At 36.6% G+C, this 25,594-nt stretch overlaps 2 protein-coding genes across 3 annotated transcripts in view; one reads left to right on the top strand and one right to left on the bottom strand.

Annotated features, from left to right (window-relative positions):
* Positions 1-25,594, bottom strand: part of LOC126751526 (ABC transporter G family member 20) — a 179,092-nt gene that overhangs the window by 104,931 nt on the left and 48,567 nt on the right. The gene's annotated exons all lie outside the window — the stretch shown is intronic.
* Positions 21,210-25,196, top strand: LOC126751135 (RNA polymerase II elongation factor Ell-like). Its single transcript, XM_050461138.1, has one exon. The coding sequence runs from the start codon at positions 21,210-21,212 to the stop codon at positions 25,194-25,196; it is 3,987 nt and encodes a 1,328-aa protein (XP_050317095.1).

Raw genomic sequence — 25,594 nt, 5'->3', positions numbered from 1 at the left:
ACAAACACACAGCCAGACATATACGTAGCTACATTTACATATGTATCTACATATTTAAATATATTTATATACAATTAGTTGGTAGGTGTTCAAATTTATGTGTCTTTATGTCGCCGTACAGAGCCATAAAATAAATGCGAGCACTTTTGCTTTGGCTGCAATACTCCAATGTTTTTTTTGTTGTTTTTGTTTTGATAGAAAGCAAGTGCAATGTCCCAGCGGGAAGTGCTCTCAATAAAATGCTTTTCATAATTAAGTATTGTGCACGTTTCGCTCTGATATAAAATGCTCTCAAAGGAAACGAATAAATTTGCTAATGACCTTGTGTAGAAATAGCGAGAAAACGCATAAAATTACCGTTATAAGTTTATGTTTAACTGGCGAGTCGCCGTTCACCAAGTTTTCGAACTTTTAGGATGGCATAATAACAGTTATGTGGCGAAGAAGCACCCTTTAAAATAAAAGGAAACTCATTTATGAAGACTAGAAGAAGTATACAAACCCCAAAGAAGAACCCTTGTCCCCCATATGAATTTTGCTTGGTCTATGGCAAGTCTGATGTATATAGATGAAATTGAAAAAGAGTTAAAAGAGTAGAAAGTTCATTTTTATGTTCTATAAAGGCGCACGCAATGAGGCCCAAATCAGTTCAGCAAATTTTGAATTTTTGGCATAAAAAATGTCTCCTAAAATATATCAACCATTTGGGTTAACTTAAAACCTATTGATTCCTGCATTGCATATAAAATCAAGAGCTGCAACCTAAATGTGGGAGCTGCTGGACACTTTTTTCCACCACAGTGGCATTTTCAAAAGTCACTTAGGCGTTTAATGTACATCTCGACATAACCTCACTCATATTTAAATAAATTTCAGCCGTGGATCAATCTATTTTACGCCATTTTTATTTTGATTATGTTATGATAAGAGGTCGATCATTAGAATTGTCTCACTTGCACACGCGCGATCCATTAGTCCAGTAAATGCAAGTAGCCAACTCGGTTCCACTCATCGGATTTACAGTTGCCAGCGATTTCGCAGTGACTGGGTACCCTTACGATTCTGATGATGACCTAGCTTGATGCTATTTACAGTGAGGACAGACATCCCTTGACTAGCCTTGAGCGCACAGTTTGCGAGCTCAGCGCTAGTATTGTCACTCTGCTGTCGGAGTGAAAACGTATCTCCCTAAAAAAGACTGCTTTTTGCAGCGTACGGCTACCGCCACCTTGGTAGCTGCTCCTTACAGGAAACTTCCCCACCAACCTTCCTTCCTAGCTCCGAATCATCCAGTAAAAAGCTCTCTGCGTCTCTTCTGCAGCGACTTCTCCTCATCCACATCTTCTTCGTCGGAGCCGCCACAAGTGACCTCTGAGACGCGGTGATCCAAGTTATCAGGAATGCAGTTGAAAAAGGAAAACATTTCGGCGTGTCCTTGGTCGGACCTCTTCATATACCTAGCTTCCCTGTGCCCCATATCTCATATACCTGCCGACAATGTATCGGGGGATATACATATTTAAAATGGCATTAAGTGCTACTGTTGTTGTAGCCTACGGATGAAGATGCCGATGAGAGTCGCTGTTTGAACACGTTCAAATTTAGCCTTTTCGAGCGGCCTCCACCGGACGAATGCATCATGGAACATTATTGGCTTGACTATGGCTTCGATGTGCCAAACCACAAAGTTTTGTGGGAGTTTCCACCTTTTCCCTATAGCTCCCCTAAAGCATTGTTAGGCAACTCTTGCCTTCTTGCCTCTGTCCTCAATATTTGGACACCATGATAGTTTTCCATCAAGGATAAGCCTTAGTTAGTTACGTTTCGAGACTAAAATTTGAGCTAGCGACAAACCCTTTTGCAATCCGCCAAATATAAATTTTTTTATTTTATTGTTTTGGTAGTTTCGCCGGTTTCTTATATGTTGCGAGTTTATAATGTTAGATTCGGTGATGATCTATAAATAGTTGTTGTTGTCTGACAATTAATTTTTGGAAGTATCAAAGAGTGATGAGAAAATACTTGTGACATAAGGTATGACTACTTCCCTTAGAATACGTAACGACAATCCGACTGGAATCACTAAAGACCAAAACTGGTAAATGCGTGGGTTATTAGCTTATCAGACTAATCTACTCTACGTGTTTCTGACAGACAAATCCGCTTCTAATTATTATGTGACTGCCTCTTTAGCCATCAAAATATTAAAAATTTGCAAAAAGGATCGTATTGTACTCATATTTGAACGATTTTTGGATAAGTTCGTGGCCCTACAACCTACTAAGTTTTTGTTATCTTAGAAATTACTTAACATACCCCCAAATTCTATATAGTCGTTTCCTTCAGGCACTTCCATATACAGTTCAAAAATGGAAGAAATCGGATAATAACCACGCCCACCTCCCATACAAAGGTTATGTTGAAAATCACTAAAAGTGCGTTAAGCGACTAACAAGAAACGTCAAAAACACTAAATTTTACGGAAGAAATGGCAGAAGGAAGCTGCACTCAGGCTTTTTTTAAAAATTGGAAATGGGCGTGGCGTCGCCCTACTAGACCGATTTCAATGAAATTCGGCATATAATATTTTCTTAACACCCTGATGACATGTACGAAATATGGGTTAAATCGGTTCACAACCACGCTTTCTTCCAATATAACGCTATTTTGAATTCCATCTGATGCCTTCTCTGTACGAGTATAATATATGCATTAGGAACCAATGATGATAGCGGAATAAAACTTTACAAAAATACGGTATTTGAAAAATATGTAAATGACGTATAATGAAATTATCACTTTATCATGCGAGAGTATAGAATGTTCGGTGACACCCGAACTTTTTCTTTTACTTGTTTTAGTTTGTTTTTAGGGAGCTTATTGAAAGAATTCTCACAACTCCTGTAATATAGCATATACTTTCATGCGACTAATAACATTTTCAGAACTTTGTTTATTGTGTAACCTCAAAAGCGAGGTTAGCTGTTTCGCGTCTACCTTCGTCAGTTTTACATAACCGATATGGAGCTGGGTTTTATCCTTCTTCTTCTTCTTCTTTCTTCTTTCTCGGGTTTTATCCATGAGCTGGTAAATTCCAGAAAAATATTTGTGAAGTATTTTATTTCGCTGTAACAATACCAACAACAACAAAAGAAGCCTAGTATTCTTTTGAATTGAGCTCTTTTGAAAAGCATTTCTGGCCAACAAAAGGTTGACTACTTTATTTTGGGTTGATGGTGTTATCAGGTCCCTGAAATCTGTTATTTATCAAATTAATGAATTGTTCGAACACTTTCAGCTATCTTACAGCTTTTCTTGTAACCATGTACAAGATATTGCTCAATATTATTTACGACTAAGATGAGATCATCTCCTTTAAAAAAACTAAATTTATATTTTCGCTGCAAAAATTGGACTTAATGCTCAGTATTAATGACGGCAGCTTAAAAAGTAGCTTCTATATGGTTGCTAGCCTACCCTGCATTTATGCAGAATTCAATTTCCTACTGGGTATGCGAATACACTTATGCATACACACATTGCTTTGAATTACAGAAGCTTGCATGGGTTGAAGTAAATGTGAAAAATCAGCTATAAGTCAAAGCAGCTTTAAAGAAAATAACCAAATAATAAAAAGAACGCCAAACCACACACACACCAACGTATAAAACATACTCACACCTACACAAATGCACTCAGAGTTATACATATGTGTATGTATGAATGTATGTTTGTAGATGAATGGATTCAAGCAAAACACACTTATTTTGAGCAGCCCACGTCTATAAAAAAGTAATCACAAAATCAGTAGGCAAATCCAATAAAGAACAAAGAGCTTCAAGCAACAACGGCAGCAGCAACAACAACAGCGCATAAATAGCAGCAAGCATTGACAAAAAAACTCGCAGCAAACAAAACATTTCGCCGGCACTTTATGTAAAATTCAAGAGCAGCGTGCAAATTTTATTGACATGAATCAGTATATTGAAATATGTGCGTGAGCGTGACTGTGTGCGTGAGTGCTTATGTGTGGATGTGTGCGTGTGCGCCTATAGTGAAGCACAATGTAGCAGCAACTTGCTTTTGCCAATTTTTTAAAGCTCACAAGCAATTTTTGTGAAGTTGCGCACGTTTTGTACATTAATAACGGTACATATGTATAAGTTTGAATATCACCAGAGAAATTAAAAAAATAAGTAAAATATAAAATGCATAAATAAACAATCGCGCGAGAGATTTACAACAACCGAGTGAGTGCGAGTAGAGGCGTGTGGGCGGAAAGCAATTCAGTCTATTTTATAAATACTGTTACCTTTAACCGTATTTTTTTGAACTACATATCTACTATGTACATACATATGTGGTGCCAAAAACATTTATTCCTAGCTATTTATATATATTTTTTCCTTTTCAATTTAATTTTTTTTTATTTTTTTGCATTTCGCAAAATTAACGGTATTGAGTGCAAAAGTCAAAGTTATTTGTCAGCTTTTATTTAATGCGTGTGTGATGTCATGTGACAGCAAAAATTGATTGTATATATGTATTTATGTACATATTCACGGGTTCAAAAATGTAATACATGTATTAGGGTGGTCCTTAAGCGCTTAAAGAAAATGTTTTTTTGTGAAACCACAAAGCAATTGTAGTCAAGACGTGTAAATATATGAAAAGGTATTGCAAATACACATATACTATTTTATTAGGGTGGTACATATATTTTTTCAACGGATTACCAAAATCGCAACTCAAAGCGCCTAGGAAATCATGATATATAAAATTAATTTTTTTTAAATATCATAGGGTGATCCAAAATTTTATCGTTAGGTAGATATATTTTTGATAACTGTGGTATTTTTGATTGAGAGGATGAAGGTGCCAAAATCATTTCATTTATTATAATTCTTTTTTGTTTTTTAATTTTTAAAACACAAACATGCAACTATAATGAAAATAAGCTTATAATGTTTTTACTAGTGTGGGTTTTAAGTAATTAAAAAAATATTTTTGCATTGGATTAACTAATTCACCATACAAGGCGCTTAGAAAATATGAAAATTAATAAAAAATTTCAATTTCGTAGGGTAGTTCAAAATTTAATACATAATACCGACAACTGTAGTATTACAGATTAAGCGGATGAAGTCTACAAATCATTTTTTTACTCTATATTTTTTTAATTTTTCAGAGTCAGAAATGGCAGATACAACAGTATTGAGAGGTTGAATATTAATTATTCACTAGGGTGATGCTTAACAGTAAAAAAGTTTTAATACGCCTGCACGTAAATCTCAACTTAAACCGCTTCGGAAATTTCGAAATAAAATTTGAAAATTAAAAAATTTGAATATTAAAAAATGTTAGGGTAGTCCAAAATTTTAAAACTTGTTAGACATATAATACTGATAACTGGACTCTTTCAGTTCGAAAAGATTCAGCTGCAAAATAATTTACTTTTTCTAATTTTTTATATTTTTAAGGATCACCCGTATATAGTCAAGATTCATATACATACCACAATCATGTCAATAAAAACACCCAAAGGAATTTGTTTTCGTATCGCTGTGGTACAAAAATTATTTCAGCTTGACATAATTGAAGCATTTTCAGCAATATTCTGAACCGTATTGTGAGCCTTATGTGAAAAAGTCTGCATCCAGTTGCGAAATAGAGAAATATACTACATATACAAACATCTGGATACATATGTTCAGTCATACTTAAGAAAATAGCAACATAAGCCAAAACTCTAAAATTCGCAATTGCAAACAGTCGTTTTATTCTTCGGTATACTTTATTTCAGTAAAGGAAAATTTAGTCGATTTTTCCAAATGTTGAAAAGCAAGTGTTAACATAACTCCTGACACATAGATGGCGATACTATAATTAAGTCCAAATGATTTTTGTTAGCTCTAACCTTCAGAAGTCGCGTATATGAATTTGAAAGCTTTCGGACCATTAGTTTGATAATTATATAATTTTGAGTGAAGCAATTTTTGTTATTGTGAATTTCGGGTGTTGAGAAAATGTAGCTTTTTGAAGCCAAGCTTTTGACTGACCAACATTATCAGAACTCTGCACCAGAGAAATTAACCAATGAAAAGTTGTTTGCTAAGTTTGAACGAGGCGAAATGAGCACCGAAGACGGTGAACGCAGTGGATGCCCAAAGGTCCACAAATGTCCACAAAATAATTTTGAATGACTGTAAAGTGAATTTGCTCGAGATAGCAGGTACTCTAGAGATGTCAACAAATACATAATATCATTCCCGAATATTTGAGTATAAGGAAGCTCAGTGAAAAGTGAGTGCCGTGCGAGCTCACTTGTAACCAAAACAATGACGAGTCGATAATTCGAAACAGTGTTTGGAGATATTGAAGGGAAATAAACCTGAGTTTTTGCTTTGATATGTAACAAAGGATAACGCGGGCAGTTCACTCGGATGACTGGATGATGGAGAAATGCCATCATTTTACTCCTAAATCCAATCGACAGTCATCCGAGTGAACTGCACACAATGAACCCGTTCAAAAGCGTGAAAAAGGCAAAATGACGTCTGTATTTTAGGATACACATGTAATAATTTTTATTTATTACCTTGGAAAAAGAAGGATTTTAAACAGCGACTATTACATTATTGAACCCTCCCGAAAAATTTTAATCGAGCTTCGAATTGCTTCCGCATCTATCAAATTCTCCAAAACGTAGCTGAACGTCGAATGAAGAAGTGCAGATAGATGGTATCGAAAATAAGCTATTATTATACTTTCTTTTCATCCTATCAAAGACTATATTTAGTACATCAAAATTGGGCTCTTTAAGCTAAAATGAAAATGAGATATGTTTTTTCTTTTTCATATGTTATGAAACCACACCCAGAAAGTTTCAAATACATTCTATTTGATATTTAAAATCATCAAGAAGAATAAAAATTATTGAGAGAAAACAGCTCAGTCGACCTTTGCTGGTCTGACATAGGATCCAACTTCGAGAAGCTTAGCACAAGAAGTGAAAGAAACTGACAACTCAGCTTGAAAGCACACCACATTAGATCAAGGCTTCAGCTCACGGGATCCGTCTAGTCGTGAAAAAACTACCAGCTCTGCCCCACATAAGAGGACCTCTATAAAAAGGTAAGAAAGAAAACTAAAAACTCCTAAACAGCCACCCCTTAAACCTCTCAAAACTCTTAAAATTAGTTTCTATAATTTTTATTTCAAGTTCTCAGATTTCAAAAAATTCATGAAATTAGTTTGCAAAGTTTTTATTTCAAATGTTTTCTTTAGTTTTTTGTATTTAATATAGTGAAAATAAATAATTAAAGGATCATTCGCTGTGGTTAGTATTTCTATCTGCAGATCCGTAACTAGAATATCCCTGCGAGGATTCGCTGATGCTAGGATCGGTATCTGTAGATTCGCTGTTGATTGAATCTACATCCATTGATTCACTATGTATAGATTCGTTGACTACAGATTTGCCTATAGAATCTTTATTTTTAGATTCGCTGTCCGTAGAATCTGTATCTGTAGACTCTCCGTCACCAAAATTTGCAAATCTTTTAGATTCGCTGTCCGTAGAAGCTGTATCGTTAGACTCTCCATTACTGAAATCTGCAATATCCATGCGTGGCCCGACATTCCAAATATTATATGGGATACTATTTTTATACAGCTGAAACTCAGCTAGTTCTTGCTGCATATCGTGTAGTTTTAAGTTATCAACGGTAAGTCTAAACATAGTTGACTGTAAAGTATTACAAAAACTTCCATTCCCAGGCCTCATGACATCGAATTCAGCCGCTGATGTGAAATTATTAGGTTGATGCCGTTGTAGATAATCTCTGGCAGCTGCCGCCAGTCTTTCTGTCGCGGGCTTCGATGTTGGTGCCGTATCATAACCGGTCACCAGCTTCCGAATATATAAAAGTTTGTTGTATAAATACTCAGATTTTTGAGTCTCCTCACTACTTTTGCGTTGATATTCACTCTCAATATTTTCCTTCAAGTGTTGGTAGACGGTGGAACCTTGCAGTTGATGGGCGAGCAACAAGTAGTCGCGTTGAATTTTTTCGATACGCTGCTGAACCTGATAATACTCATCGTAAGCCCGTTCGTATTCAGCGTTGTATTGGCGGTACTGTTGAATGGTGGTTAAAGCCGCGTAATTGTTCAAATCAAAGACCGGCACCGGAGCGGATGTCCCATAGGTGATGGCAAAATGTTGCACAGCTGGCGGCTGTGCCGTATTTGGCAGGAACTGTGGCTGCCGCTGCTCTGACACCCCGCCGGATTTCTGGGGCTCACGCTGCTCAGTTCGTGGGAATTTCCTGGTCATCCTTCTGCTGCCAAATCGGCTACGTGCTTCTGCCAGTTTTAAACGATTTACTGGAGATCTCTTTGTGGTCAAGTGATGGATGGGAGCACATGTTTCTACTGACATTAAACTCGATGCGTCGTCGTCCGAACTCTGTGGCGGTGTAAGCATTTCTGGGAGATTGTGGGTTTTATTGTTTCTAAGGGCCAACAAATTAACTAGCCGTTGGCGGTAATGACGATTCAAATTATCGACATTTCGTGGTTTCCTGGACTTTCTGACAACAGAACTACATTTCCTGGATGACTTCCTGCACATTTTAGTAGAGCGCATAATTTTAGCTATGGAAATCATGTTTGATTTTTTCTCAGCTGTGTTGGTTAGATATATGAGACGTCTTGCTGCTACGAACTACGTTGCCACATTGATTTTTTCCTAGAGTTGTAGAGTCTTTTATAGTTATTCACACAGGCGTTATTCGATCTTTTTAGCGACCCTCAACTATAGGCAAAAAGGCGTGAGTTCAGGTAGTCAAACGGCGCGCAATTTTGAGCATATTTACCTTCTACCTGCTACGCTCAGGTAGTCAAACGTTAACCACAACTGAGTGACATTTAGGGAAGTGAGCAGTTTCACTCAATAACTCTCCTCATTTCGGCACCTGTTGGAGACCAGAGAATCTAGAAAACCATGCAAGAGCTTAAAGAAACCAGTAGCAGTTGCGATGCATCAAAATGTCATCTAACACTGGCGAAATTGTTTGGCGATTTCTTCATTAGTGGATAAATTTTTCATTCAGGGTTCAGGCAAAACATTTGGGAACCCTTATTTATTTCATGAAATGTTTTCTATGATATATTTCAAACGATTTTAAGTCTTAATTTTTCGAAATAACATTTCAATAAACAAAATTTTGTATCTTCACTTTTGTCAAAATTTGGTAATTTCAACCGTTCACAATGGAAAATGTGGAACAGAGTATAATAGTTTTGCTCACCTAAAGGTTGCTTGTAGTACCTAAAAATAAGCGTGATAGATATTGAGTTATACATAACAAATTGATCAGGGTAACGAGAGGAATTGAATTCAACATGACTGTTTGTCCATTTTTGCACCTTAAGTAAAAATTTAGACATATTGATGGAACTTTAGCTTTGCTATAAATGTAAAAGTTGCTATTAAGCTCGAATAAATTCCAACAAATACCAATAAAATCCAGTCAAGAGGTCCAATTTTCTACAACCTATTTCACACAAGCCCACAAAAATAGTCTGGCGGTATTAAACCACTCATTCTTGGAGATCTTTTCACATTTTTCTACTTACATATGACCAAAGTAAAGGCGAGCTTCATAGCTGAACAAAATTTTATTGTGAAAATCCAGAACAGTGGCCATCTCGTTTTGGACCTTTGATAATAGACAAACATGCTTCCCATACTTAATGTAACTGGTCTTGCCATAAATTCTATTAAAAAGTTTAAAATGTTTGAGAGGACAAATTCACACAAAAAAGTGTCACTATTTTTATTATAATTTGTATTCCGTGTCTTCTCATATGTAATATTCAGTTCAGTGTAGCTTTAAATAATCGAAATGGGGAGCTAATGAAAGTCGCATTGAAATTTGTGAGATACTCAAAAACCTTAATATTTCGAAAATGTTTGTTTGCTTTTGTAATGATTGATTTTACCAAAGGTTTCAAGTATTGACCTTTTGAGTCGTTTTGGAGTATTTCGAACTAATTTAGCCATAAAAACTATTCGCGAACGCATTCACAGAAATACTTTTAAAAGAAAGAAAATTACTATGCGAGCACTTCAAGAGAGTCGAGTCGATTCACTAAATTTTCAAAACAAAAATTTGCAACTATATAGTTTTGTAATCAATTACTAATATTATATATCTGTTCGGCAAAAAAGAACTTTTTATTTTGATTTCAATATTTGCACACTGTAATGCTTCAGACAGAAAGTGTATTCCATCCGCTACCGTCATACACTTTCGCGTTATTTTTTACTACTTGCTGCAATATATGTATTAAGCAATTTATTTTAGCAAGATTTCAATTCTACTTTTTGCACTTTCTTAAAGCTTCAAGTATGTGTTAAATTTTAATTTTAATCATAGTAGGATATTTACTATTTATTTATAATTAAAGCTTTGTTAGAGCTGAACTTCAGAGGTTAGACTGGGTTCGGTATCAATATTATATCAGAAGTTAGTTGAATGTTTTGTGTTTCGAAAATGTTGGAAATGACTTGCATTAGTTTGCAAAATATCATAAAATATGGTAGTATGGAATGAGGAAAGTAACGCTTGCAAGAAACTTCTTGCCGTGCAGACATACATCTAACACTTCAATTGAAAAGTCTGCGGCCTGACAAGTACAAGTAGATGGCGTTACTAGAATTTTTAGTTAGCCGTGCTAATACTTTGTGATAGATTTGTGTGAAGCAGTGTCCTCAAACTCGTCATTAATCCAAGTTTTTGCTTCAACTGTACTTTTTTCGTAAAAAAACAATATTTTATCAACGCACGAAATTGCTTGTCATCAATTTTTTCACAATAACAAAAGTTGTTTCACTGAAAATGTTATAATTCATTCTGATTGTGCTCTAGCATACAAGACAAGTGCTACACAGCAGTGGCTTAAAAGCTTCACATACATATGTTTTTATAACTGCAGTTTATTGGCGGCTGGAATTTTGTTGTCCACAGTAATTTAGAAAAAAATATTTATTTCGATCGTCGTTTATACTGACTTATATTCAACGCGTAGTTATTGATTATTGGCCAAACCATTTCAGGTTTATTTTTTATAGCAAATAGTGACCATTTCGAATAGAATTTCGTACTAACTTAATATATGCATTATAAAAATGACATTTATTAAAAATATAAAACGTTTATGTACATATTACAGTTTCATTTTAATAACGACCTAAACTTGTAACAGAACTTATGGCAGGACTAAGTATGGCGTAGCTTTGGTGGTTCTATGTCGCTTTTCATACGATTAAAGTATGCTTCTTGCGGAAGCCCAAAAATCGCCTATATTCCGCATTTTGAATAGGTTCTACGCATAGCATTCCCGGATCTTGCCCATCAACAATATGACCAGCAACATAATTACTGGAGAAAGAACCGATGATGGATTGTAAGCAATAGTATATTTATTGAAAATTTTAAGTGTACAAAAGTGATGTCGACTAATAATAAAAATAAATGTTTGGAAATAGTTGTCTTAACTACTTAAATGATCGTCTCAGTGTGAAATTTTGGAGAAATCGATTTTGTTTGTTGCATTACCGGTTAGCATACACTATAATAAACATTCGCTCAAATTTTGAAATCGAAATTCAAAAAGCGAACAGAGTGGGGAACGTAGCGACTCCAATCTTTCCTCAGAATGGTGTTTTTCAAAACGATTTCCACTCTCAAAGGAAATATTTCTACACCCAATTTGGAGAGAACATTTTTAACATCATTCGCTATTGCGCTATGGAGTCTTTTATTTTTATTTTTTTGAAATTTTCCCATTCTTCCCACGAAAACCTGTCGGAAAAAATGCCATTTTGTCAAATTTCAAAAAACAAAAAAGCGCGATAGCGACTTTCCTACAGATTAATAATCATTTTGAATTTTTTGTTTTATATCAAAATTGCGGCCGCAATCGTGGAAATCGTACAGACCTTGTTATTTACGTGTCATTTCAATAAATTTATTTAACTATTATACAATAAATAAACATAAAAAAATTATTTTGTATTTGTCCTGAATATGTTTATTTATAAAAAACCGGTCCGATTAGTTAATATCAACATTAAGAGTAAAAATCGCGAAACTCAGTGATTTTGCGGTGGGTCGCACTGAGGCGATGCCTTAATTATAATAATGTTTATTATGAAACTTAATTCTAGCAATATATTTTTTGAAAGCAAAATTAAAGTAGTTTTTCATAAAGGTTAAGTTTGTGAAGCGAGCCAACTGTCCCTCCTTGGATATGAACTATTTTTATCAGCATCAAAGACGATTTTATTATATCAACTGATGTGATAGTCAACAATTATTTCATTACTCGAAAAAAATATTGATAAGTCGCCTGACTTTTCTTCCAGAAAGCTTGGCTATTACAGTAAAGAAGTTTTTATTTGGTTTTAATAATGATGCAAGCTATTAAGCAATGTTCGATAATACTTTTGGTGTTAAATACCGTGCTACTTATGCCTAAACTTTTTAAAGATTAGTATGTATAAACTCCAAACTATTCTCTGTTTTTAATAGGCAAACAAAATAAATTTACTTTCTTTTTTTATTTATCCTTTTACTAATTAAGTACAAACAAATTTGTCTATAGATTTTTAGCTTTCAGGAAACAACTACCTCAGAATAATAAGAGTCTAGAAACTTATGTTGAGAAAATATTTTTCCCATAACCTTCATACAAAGCAGAACAGAAAAACAAAGCAATTAAGAGACAAATAGAAAATACGCCCAGAATCTGATCGTAAAAAACAACCCAAAAACAACAAAGCAAATAAAAGTACAGCATAGGGTTTTTTTTCTAAGAACACCTTGCTTTCTAGGCCACACGAAACAATGGCAGGTAGTTTCTTTGTTTGCGGATTATCCCATGATAATATTACTACTTCGGCTCCCGAAGTTCAGTCCTCGTGTAAAGCCGTTTTTTGTAGTGTTGCAAAATGCTTAAAAAACTCAGAACAGTAATTGCAGCTAATTTTTTTGGAAGGCTGACAAAAAAACTTACAGTTAACGTAATAGTGAGTAAAAACCTTTAATGTGGAATTATGCTGGGTTTTCCAATATGAATGATATGATTTCTAATTGTCGTTTCCGACATTTTTTGTTTGTTATGATTAGTAATTTTTTCCATTGTATTCAGTATATTTGCAATTTCATCATGGAAAGATATTGGCAAGAAAAACGCTTACTTTTCAATTATTAAATTTTATTATCAAAAAAATCGTTTTTCAATTACAACTATTCGTGCGCTTTTGTCATTTTAAGCTATTCGTCGAGTTGTTGAAAATGTGGAGCATAAATCTTCTTTACATAGTGTTCAAGTACCAATAAGACAAAGAACCGCTCGAAGTAATGAAAATGTTGCTGCCGTTCAGGCAAGTCTGGCTGTAGACCGAAATTTGTCGATTACAGGACGTTCGCAAAAATTGGGACTGTCTCAAATCGCAACCTGACGGATTTTGAGAAAGGATTCGGGCTTGCGTCCATATAAAATTGTTCTCACAGGAACTGAATCCATTGGACTACCGTAAACGTCGTGAGTTTGCCTTCGAACAACTTGAAAACGATAAAGATTTCTTTTAGAAGATCATCTTCTTTGATGAGGCTCACTTCGATTCTGGTGCAAAGAAAATTTACAAATTATTCACGAACAATCTTTACATTCACCTAAATAGACAATTTGGTTTGGTTTATGGTCTGGTGGAATATTGGTTCGTACTTCTTTCGAAATAGAGCTGGTGACACCGTACTGTCAATGGAGAGCGGTATACATAAATCGATGACAACGAACTTTTTAAGACTACATTTGTAAGGAATTGAACTTGACAATATCTGGGTCCAACTAGACAATGATTATTTCAAGAAATTGTGACATTGAGTGGCCACCAAGAAGACTAGAAAATCGGACTATTTCATGTGGGGTATATGAAGTCATTGATTTTTACCAACAAACCATTCATTCTTTCGAAGTCAGTTTAGTTCAGTTCAGTTGAACGTGCTATCATGACATACGACTTGCTTTAGTGGAAAAAACTTGGCTCATTGAGTTCGTTCCTGCAAAAGAAGTCGTGAAAGCCATTTGAATGATGTTACATTCAGAACTTAATTATATCGATTCACCTTAAATAAAAACATTCGAATTTCTTTAAATCATGTCACTTTTATTGTAAAACTCTGTAGTTTTTGGACTGAATTGTTTTGATAGAACTCGCCGTAAAGAAGTTAACCAATCTTCGGTTACTGGTAATGCTGCAACCAACCCTCTCGATAGACGGATTTATGCAAAATTTAAGGACATGGTAAAGCCTTCAAATTATCTTTAAAGTCGGTTAGTAGCCTGCTCGGATCAGTGGGAAAGGCACTACAGGAACAACCAGGAGTTTGTCAAACAAAAAACACACTTTGATTCGGAAATTCTTTTTTTAATGAAAAGTTCAAGAAAATATGGACAATGGTTTATGAAGTATACATTTATTATCATATCTATATTATATATAAAAAAACTTAACCATTGTTTATATACATATATATTATTACAATCTCAATCTTCATCACTGTCGCTCTCCGACAGCGCTAGTTCGGTGCCTAGAAAATCTAAAAAGCCTTCGTCTTTTCTGGATTGGAATTGTATAGTAGTGGCTGTTGTCGCATAGCCATTTATGATCGGATTTTCATCAGGTTCCGCTATTTCGGCGAGATCAGTGCCCAGAAAATCGGAAACTGCTTCGTTTTTCGCGGGTGGGAACTGCATAGTAGAGGCCGCTATTTCAGCGTTCAGATGCTCTTGTCTCAACTCATATTGCTTAGACATTGCCAGTGCTACCTGCTCTGCACATTTCTTATCATAGCCCGTTATAAGGTTTTTGATATGTGCTAGTTTGGCGTGCAAATAATCGCGACGCTGCTGGCGCATACAACTCTCCTGGCTAGAGATGATGTTATGGGCGGCCACTATGCGCTTTGTAATGCTCTGGCGATCGGAACCGTTCCTTAACATTTGTAGATATATTCCGCCAAGTTCGCCGAAACTGCGTTCCAACACTGCGATCTGCTGAAAGAGCAACATGTATTCTTCATAGTCTTGATCAAATGCAGCCTTATATTGCTGGCGCTGCTCCCCACATGTGATCTCCGTATAGCCACTGAAGTCGTAGTTGTCGAGTTGTGCGGCATTTGTGCTAGCGGGCGCGTGACATGCAGGCTGTTTGGAGTTCGTGTCCAAACATTTATCGTCGATTGTGTGCTCTGTTTTTCTTAGCTTCGCCGGTTGTGGTACATAGTTATTCTCACAGGGGCGCTTCAGTGTGTCACCTGCTCGTAGCCGATCGCTTTCTTCCAATTGTGGTGGACTGCAGCTGGAAACGGAGGTTACATCATCTGAACTGTTTGGCGGTCGTGAATTCTGCTCTTTGAGCCACTTCAGTTGCTGCTGCTCTTCCTTACTTACATACGGCCAGTTTTCGTCGACTTCTTTCCACATCCGTGGACGCAAAGTATAAGTATTTTGGCGTAGCTGTGCTATATCTTTAAGCACAGTACCAACCACTCGACGCTCACACTCCTGTGATCCCTCTCGCTTTAAGATTGTATTTAATTCGATTCTTGTGTAGGCTTTAAATGCCAGCAAATGAATCAATCGTTCACGTATTTTACGTGACGTAATACTTGGTATTTTTATTGAAGCAGTTCCTCCTCGTTTGCTGTGGGGTTTTGGCCTTTCATTTATAAATAACTCACTGCCGCCGGCGCGTGCATAGTTACTGATCTTGTATGTTTTGCCTGCCATGTTCATTTTGCTATTTACAGATGCTAGAATTTTAGTTGTTGCTGCTACTGCTAACGTGATGCTACTACTAAGCGTTGCAACATATCACCTGCTTTTATAGCAAAGTGTTGCAAGTGTTTCTCTGTCTGTTCTGTAGCTGCTTTTCGTTTATATTTGTAAAGTCTTCCTTCACAAAATTCATGAGTAATATAGAACTAGCTCAACATGGTGCCTTTCACTAGAAAATAAAAAAAAAAAACTTCAAGTGGCCCTAAATAAAATATTAAAAATAATTTTCAACCTACCATGGCATTTTCCTACCTCGGAATTACATGACAGAGCTAATGTTGAATTAGTCGCAGATAGATTGTCCCGACTAAACAGAAGGTTTAACGATCGCTGTGAGCATTCCATGTACTCTCATATCAATGAATTAATTAATTAACTGATGTAAAATATATTCTTAGTTATAAAGTAGAAATAAGTAGGTTAAGACAATATTCTTCAAGGGTTTTTTGTAAATTTTTTTCCCTACAAAAACTATATTATTAATAGTAACATATCATAGCTCATTCTCAAATAATTTTTAAGTAGAAAAAGCAAAATCGCCTGTACTCTTAACTTATATACATTAGTCACTGTAAATACATATATTATAAGAAGAAGTGAAATAAATTTGAATTTGAATTTGAATATTAAAAAATACATTATTTTTGGAACCCGCCTACCTTTCAAGCAATGACAGTTAACGGGTTCTTTATACCTGCCCGAACCGTTAATCTATCACGTAATCCTTTTCTTGCATATTCTGATCCCACCCACCAGAAAAAAATAAAGCAGGCAATTTTTTGGGCGATTTTCAAGAAATTTGCTTCAGGTAGCATGCTTGGTACGTTCATTTTAATTTACGTTACAAATTATGTATTTGTTTGAAAACCAAAGGGAGCTTAATTTTGTGTTATTGCATGAGTTATATTTCGAAGGATCAAAGCTCATATTTTCGGCCCTATTTTCTGCTATTTAAAGAAAAAGTTCTAGTTTTTGAAGAGCGTATCTGCCCACGCTCGGCATTATTTTCCTGGTTGCTTAAAGAAATTTGCTTTAAAGCTTTATTAGGTTCACCATATGGCGCTTACTCTGTCAATTATATTCTTCATTCATATGTGTTGAGGCTTACATGGGTTTAAAAATAAATAATAAAAAAAAAAGTTTTAATAAAATATTTCATTTTTCATATGTGAAAAAAACTGTTGAAAAAAGGCTGTTTTTTACTCAAGGAAACCCAGGTAACACCTTCAGCAATTAGAGGTAATGGGTTTTGTGTTAAAAGTCCGTGTTATGTAAGTCTCAACTCTTTCAACGCGTTTAAGAAATATCTAGGGCGGAGAAGAAAAGTCTACAAATATAATCTAACAACAAGCAATGAAGCGAAAAGTTCGCAACTCGCAAAGGTTAAAGCCTGGGAAACAACTTGAGTTGTTGGTAAGGCTTTATATCAAACAGAAGTGCCGCCGTGATTTTTTAATTTTAATGCAAGAGGCAATACTATTATTTTAGTAATTTTTGGCACAATTTATAGTTCGATTTTGAACGTAAGATAAAATACTTTGAGGGCACTATTTGTGCAAAGTTTAATTCTGATATCTTCACTGATTTTTGATTTATATAATTGAAGGTAAAAGCTTTAGATGGAATTTAAAAGTTTGTTCTACGGGAAGTAGGCGTGGTTGTTATCAGAATTTATCAATTTTCACAGTCGCTAATAGAAATGTTTTTCATAACCTCAGACATCAAATTTGGTAGAAATCGGCAAATAGTTCCTGTGATATAGGATGTTGCCTAGCAATGGACGGTGCCACGCCTATTGTCAATTTTTACAAACTACTCCTATGAAGCTCAACATCATAGTTTTGAAATTTAAAGCTTTTTTATTCTGTGAGTTAAGGCGCGTTTAGTTGTTTTCAACATAACCGTTCTGTGGGGAGTGAGCTTGTTTATTTACTGATTTCAACCATTTTCACAGGCTTTAAAGAGATGCTAAGATGAATTCTCCCCAATAAGTTTGTTAACTTTGTCATTAGCGTTTCGGAATATATCTTAATTAAACTATATAGGTGGTGGAGACACGCCTTCTTTTAATGCTATAATCTGCTGTACTGTTTCATCATCCTCATCATTAATATATATGTATATAATGATTATATATGATCATTAAATATATATAACTCGATATATATCTCGATTAGTTTCATGTGATACAAACAATAGTTAGGTGAACAAAACTAATATCCTCTGTAGCAACATGTTGAAGGAGTATACAAATGTCTTCCTCATATTCGACATATAAAAGAACAAAGAGAGAAACAAAACAATGAAAGGATTACTAAAAGATATGGCCAGAACCTGTTTTAAAAAACAACCCCAAAAACAACAAAACATTTATGTGTACAATATTGCAGCATAACAATGGCTTTTTCTAAGAAAACCTTCGTTTCTAGGCCACACGAAACAATGGCAGGTAATTGCTTTATTTCACCGTGCCGAACTTCGGCCGGCGAACTTCACTTTTTGTGGGAAATCGTTTTTTATAGTGTTTCCAAACGCTTTGAAAACCCAAACGTTAACACTTGCTAATTTTTCTGGAACGTTTGTTTCTTTGTGACCCCCACAGATAAATAATAGTCTGTTAAAATTATTATTCTATGAAATAATAATTCTATTAAAAACACTTTAAAACTCTTTTTCGAAACACTTTCTTCCTGGGAAGGAATGACAATTCACGATTTCTTTATATTTGTCCGAACTGTTAATCGATCACTTAATATTTTTTATGAAAATCTTGTACTATATGATCCCACCCACCAGAAAGAAATTGAGTAAGTTTTTGTGGGTTTTCATAATGGATGCATACAGAAGTTTCCTTAACTTCATATATTGGTATTGCTCCAAACTTTGTATGTTTTGAACTTCTTCAATTTCTATCCAAACTATATTTTTGTCGTTGAGTTTTTTAAGCTTTAATTTTTAGTCTGCCAGGAAGCGTATAGCGCTTCGAAATGGGAAATCAGTCCAAATGACGCGTTATATACTTTCATCAATATCTGTAAGATTTAGATTATACTTTGGATATTAGAGAGCCAATGTCTTTATTAGCTTTAAGATTTATATTTACTAGTTAAGGAAGAGGTCTACATACTACACTTCTTTCGTAATGCTTAATGTCACTGTATTTAAAGTAACATTCTAATCTAATATCAATTTGTGCGTCCTCCGATAAATTTGGTACATAAAACTGAAATATAATAGAGTATATTAATCCATTTTGTAACTAAAAAATTAGAGTAAGCTAGCCTCGCCCTAGTTGTGGCGATTTGAACAGATAATTTCTCAATTGGCGTCCATGCTGTGAGGCTGGGAATCTTATCATCTGCAGAAGCTGTATGGAGAAGACAAGGTAGAAACGTTTCAACACATCATTCTTGACTGTTTCGCGTTAAACACTTGGAAGATCTTCGAATAACCCACAGAGCTGGCGGGTATGGAAATTAAACGCCTGTGCATATTGGTATTGGAAAAACGCTTAATTGCTAATTTATAAGTTTGAGCACTGGAGCTCTTTTTTCAAAGGTCAACATATAACAGTTCTCTCTAGATCAGCCATTTAACCTAACCTAACCGTGAGTATCTGAATATCTACTATATAAATATTTACATTATTGACATAATTTTCGACATAACTTTCTCAAAAGTCGCTTAAACGCAAGTCGTATGTATGGGTTGTGCTCATAATACTTGTAGCTACCGAAATACCAATGGTTTCTCCACATCACTACCGAATTTAGTGCGCAAAAGATCGAAATGAATGAAGAATGGAATGCGTGTAATGCTAAACATTTCTAAATAAATGCTTTTCCTATTCGAAAAAATAGACTGATGAAGTCTATCTCTAGATTGAGAAGGTTTGCAGACGATTTAATATTCCTAAAATTATTACTGAGAATTGCAGAGCCGCTGGTATACAAATGGTCCAGTAGTTGGAATTAGAAAAATGTCGTTTTGAGGTTAATTCGTTATCAAAAATATTGAAGGTGTCGCCAGTTTTTCGTTCTAGAATGTTCTACATATGGTTTGCAGAAACACACCTATACTATTTGTGTGTATGTGAGAGTTTGTTATTTGCTTTAAAAATGATGCAAGGGATTAGGCAATACTTTTTGTGCTGAAAATTATTTTCGCCACGCCCTTCAAATATAAGCCTTTAGAAATTTGTTTTCCACCATCAAGTACAAAAAAATATGTTTTGTACTTTTTGTTAAGTATTCTCCCAAATATAAAATAACAGCTAATTTTGTAATTTTTGTTTTGATCCCTCACTTTTGGGAAACACCTACCTATATTGTACAGCGACCGTTCGTTTGTCGAGCACGTGAAACAATGACAGGTAATTTGTTTGTTAGAAGATGCCTCCCACATAATATATGTAGCAAAAATGTCACTCCAACTTTGGACCCCGAAGTTCATTTTTCGTGTTGAACGCGTTTTATAGTGTTGTAATGATTGAAAACCCGCAACGATAATGGTAGTTCATATTTTTGGAAGGCGTTTTTATCACTCCCACTTCAAATAAGAATGAGTAAAGCTCAGAGTGAAAGTAAGTTTCCTTGAAGCTCTTCCTAAGCCACGTGATCTCAAGCTATGAGGGGGTTTCTTGCACTTACGCTCGCAACTATCTTCTATGGGGAATTCTTCACAGCGTTTTTTTTTTTGAATTCATTGCTTCAAGAGAAACTTCTGGGTTTGCTGAATTTCAAAAAATTGAATTGAATTGAAAATTGAAATGATCATTGCTTAGAAACTGAGTAGAGTCTTTGAACACTTAGTTGGATTGAAGCAGGGAAGTGAATTAAAAAACTGTAAACAATGTTGTAAAACAGAGCAATTCTACTAGAAATCATTGAAATATTTATCCACAATGGAAAAGACTTATTAACTCAGAAAGATCCTGTCCTGCCTATTAGCGAAGTTCTTCCTTCGGCCTTTGTAAAAACAAATATTAGGTGCAACAAAGACAACAAGTGAATTAAATAAGTTTCACAAAAAAGTGCAAAAAATGTAGAGATTCACTTCGCTGAGCAAACTTCGTGTAAGCTCGGCTTAAAGGTAGACAAAGGCAAGAAGTAAACAAATTTTGCCGAATACCTAAATTATGAGCACATGTCCTTTGTGATAGATGCAGGTAGAGTTATGCAGAACAGCAACGCATATAAAAGGGAGTAAGGGCTGAGAAACGTGATAGAAGCACATAGTGATTCAGCAAAGCAAGACGTAATATTTAAGACTCTTTAGAACGAAACACGAGCGTCATGACAGACTGTCCAGCAACATTTAGCGCCGGTGACTACGAGATGACTCAACAATATAACAAGGACGATTCGAAGGTGTATATTAGAGTAAAGTTGACCGATTCGGCTTATCGCGCCATCGAAGAGTATCAACATTATTCCAACACAAATCACTTTACAAACGAGCAGAATCCAAAAATGAAAATGAACGGTAATACCGGCATAATCAGTATACCCACATTTGGCAGTGAAGCGGGCGTCAATTTTGGTTTCTCATTGGATGCTGTTCAAGGTTCGATGGAGGCTGTACAACAGACCGCAGAAGGTCTTAGCAGCCTCGGCCCCATTACTCACAGTATGCGTATTCATGCTAACGAAGATGTTTTTGCTGAAACACGCACCAAAATGGCTATGTCGGAGGAGTCGGAGCGCAGCAAATGCACAAAAGTGATTAAACCAAACACAAGTGAGATCGGTCGCAAAGTGGAGAAGCCAGTGGCGACTTTATCGGCTCAGCAGGTGGCACACAACCAGGATCGCAATAAGGCGTGCCCTGCACTCGGTGTTACGGAAAGGAGCAAAGATGTGCATAATGTTAAAACTAACGAAGCTGACTTTGTACGACCGGTGAGCAAACCAGCGAATGTGGATACGAGATTTGAACATAATAGACATGGCAGCGCTTCATCGAAACGTAATGGTAAATCCTCTCATAAACGCGATAGTAAGGGTAGTACATTCTCTTCACTACCCCTTCTAACGAGCCCCTCAAAACCATCACCCACGCTGACGAACGGGAGTCATCGGGAGCGCAATATTGCGAGTAATACATTATCTTCACTTCCTCTTCTCACGACACCTTCAAATCCATCTACCCAGCTGACGAATGGGAAACATCGGGAAATCAATATGTTAACACCTTCAAAACCATCTTCCCACCTGACTAATGGAAATGTTATTTCAAGTAACAATGTATCTGCCAGACTGACAGCACCCGATTTTGTTCGTCCGCTGACCAAGCCAAGGGATATAGATCCGAAATTGGATCACAAAAGACATAGCAGTACTTCGTCGAAAAGCAAGGGTAAATCCTCTCATCCCCGCGATAGTATGAGTAATACATTAACTTCGTTACCGCTTCTAACGACATCCTCAAAGTCATCTTCTACCCTTCCGAATAAAAATTCAGTGGTTAAGGAAAATGACAATGAAGTAAAATCCCAACAGCCTACTGGCGCCAAGGCTAAATCTGCGCAATCGAAAGCTGTGGACACTAAAAGCGTTAAAAAATCGAAAGCTAAGAGCAAGCAACCCGATATAACTCGTTGTAAAATAAAGGAACGTGTCATACAAATGTTGGCTATTAAGCCCTATAAGAAGCTTGAACTTTATACTCGTCTGCAAAACGAGGGCATACGTGATACTGAGCGCCAAGCCATTAGTACCATATTGCGTGAGATAGCGTTCTTACGCGACAACGCTTTCAATTTGCGACGTCACATATGGAATATGGTAAAGGAAGACTGGCCATTTTATAATGAAGCGGAACTACAGCAGCTAAAAGAGAATAAGCCTAAAGACTTGACGCCACCAATAAGTTCAGATACAGCTAGCCCACCTTTATTGAGCTCGCCCAGTCCACCACAAGTGACCCTAAACAGTGACGTTAACTACGGCAACAGTTTGAAGCGCCCTGGCGAAGTCTATCAAAATCCGGTGCCATCCAAAAAACAACGCATAAGTCATGTAAAGACAAAAAATCATGTGGGTAATCACAAGAGCCCAACCAGCGAAAATATTTTAGTATATAACAGAAAAGCAGAGGCTGTGGAAGATAATAAGGTGTTCAATGGTACACAAATTACCGCCAATTGTGTCAATCAAAAGAATTGTGGGAATACTAGCAGCGCTCCTTCTGATCAGCAGCTGACCGAGAGCAAGTCAGCGAAATATTCGGCACCTCTTACTGGCAGACACCCCACTGAACGTGTGAGTGAAGACAAGAACACCAGCGGAAAAAGCAAAGACCGTAAGTCTAAGAAATCTTCGGCTCCTGAATTCAATAAGCAGCCGGCCGAGATTGTGAGCACGGATAAAGAAAGCAGCAGTAGCAAACGCAGGTCAAGTAAGCCAAAGGGTGGTACCAGGAGCGAAGCCGTGGGTACTGATACACAAAACAAAGAGAACTCTGCAGCTCCTGTTGCCGTTAATCAGCCAGCTGACGCTGTGAGTGGCTACAAGAAAAGCAGCAGCAGAAACAAGGCGGATAAGTTCCAGAAATCGTCAGCTTCTGTTTCTGAAAATCAACCGGTCATAAGCGCCGGTAAGAGCAGCAACAAAAATAAGGCAAGTAATTCTAAGAATAGCAAAGAGAGCAACACAATTAATACTGATACCGCAAAGCCACAAGAAGATAGTCGGTCAAAGCCCAGTAAAAATAGGGAAACACCGCAAAAAAGCAAATGTAATAAAAAGGTTGACCTACCAGCGAGCTCCAGAAAACAGACATCAAAACCACAGATGACTGTGCCACCATTCACGAATCACAAACTTAAAACTCCGAAGGAAGTAGAACAACAGAGTTCTCGAACCGTGAAGCCACAGCAGCAAATCACACTACAAGAGCCAGTAGCGCACCATTCCGCCACAAATAAAAGCCTTGAAGCTCGCAAGCATAGAGAGCAACATAGTTCTCAACACATTGTGCCACAACAGCGGCTCCAGCAGCAATACACATCTCAAGAACCCACAGCACGCCGGTACGGTCCAAGTGATACACTTAATGCTCATCGGAATTCAGAACAAGAGCGTTTTCGACACGTGGAGCCACCACAACGAGTCCAAGAGCAAATCAGATCGCAAGAACCTATAGCGCAGCATTCCACTATGACTGACGCACACATTGCTGAGCCACAAAGCCGCTTTGATTTCAGCGCGTATACTCCGATCACATGCGTTGAACAGCGACGCCTTTACAAAGCCGAATTCGAAAGTCACTTCGAGGAATACGACCAGCTGTCAAAGAGTGTCGAACAAGTGCGCCGTGACTTTCACTTATTAGTACAACAATTAGAGCAACTGCCACCAGGCAGTCCCGTCTATCAACATATTCAACAACAGATTGAGATGGAATACGAGCGGCTAAATAGTGCGGAGCAGAAACAACGGAAACTAAGGTTTGACTACCTGGAAGCCAAATTAGCGTACATAACGCAGCTTGTAAACGATTACGATCAGAAGTTAAAGGCTGAATCGGCTGCAATTGACGCGGCTGTGCTACAACACCAGGTTCTTCAACAGCAGCAACAAATGTTACCAATAACACCGATTGAGGAGCCGAAAGAGATATACTCGTACGCTATGAATGGCAGCAGCCATGTGCTGACCGCACCAGCCCACCCAAGCAACGGACACGTCGCAGTCTCAATGGAGACCGTTGTAGAGAACGAAGTTGAAGTTGCTCTACCGCCATCACAACTATCGACATACAATACACAACAGAACACAACGAATGAGGTGGTATGGCATCAAGAGACGCAGCAGCAAAATAGCGTTGTGATCTCAAACACAAAATTATCATCATGTGGCTCACAATTCATTCCACAACAAACACGCCACCAAGAAAATGGTCACCATGATAATGATTTATCAGATTCAGACGATTCGGACGATTCGTCCAACTCTAGTGAAGAAGAACTAGCGTCTTTTCACGACACACAATTCATTCCACAACAATCGCAGTACCAGCAAAAGTATCATGAAAATCACCAGCAGCATGATGATAAAAATTTATCAGATTCGGATGATTCGTCCGACTCTAGTGATAGCTCAAATTCAGAACTATCGTCTTTTCAACGCTCACAATTCATGCCACAACAACCCCAGCATCAAGGAAGAGGATACCAAAATAACCAGATGAATGAGAATGATTTATCAAGTTCTGACGATTCGTCCGATTCTAGCTCGAGTGAATCAGAAGACTCTGACTCAGATAATGATGCCGAGTGAAGCAACACATTGCCTATAGTTAGCTGTCACATCGTCGAGCGATTCATCATCGAGTATCATAGGCTGTTAAATTTAAGTAAAAGTATTTATGAAAAATTTAAAAAATATGACTGATATTTTGTTACTAACCAGCGGATTAAATACATAAATATAAATGCTTTATTTAACAAGTAAATTTTTTCTTCTAAATACAGTAGTGAAGAGGTTTTGGAAACCGTGTAGACATTTCAGATTACAATTAATTGTTTCCAAGTTGTTTTGGCCTTGCCAGTCGGCTGTTGCCTTGCTGTCATCGTTATCAAACCTGCGATTGTTATTCTTCCTTAGGTTTCTCTTGGATATGTCTTCGAATTGGTGTTTCGACTGATGAACCTGTGCGAGAACTTATTTGCTTTCGC

The sequence above is a fragment of the Bactrocera neohumeralis genome, chromosome 2, assembly GCF_024586455.1.
Source record: "Bactrocera neohumeralis isolate Rockhampton chromosome 2, APGP_CSIRO_Bneo_wtdbg2-racon-allhic-juicebox.fasta_v2, whole genome shotgun sequence".
Taxonomy (NCBI): domain Eukaryota; kingdom Metazoa; phylum Arthropoda; class Insecta; order Diptera; family Tephritidae; genus Bactrocera; species Bactrocera neohumeralis.
The sequence above is the reverse complement of the archived record's forward strand: the minus strand, read 5'-3'. Positions and strand labels throughout refer to the sequence as shown.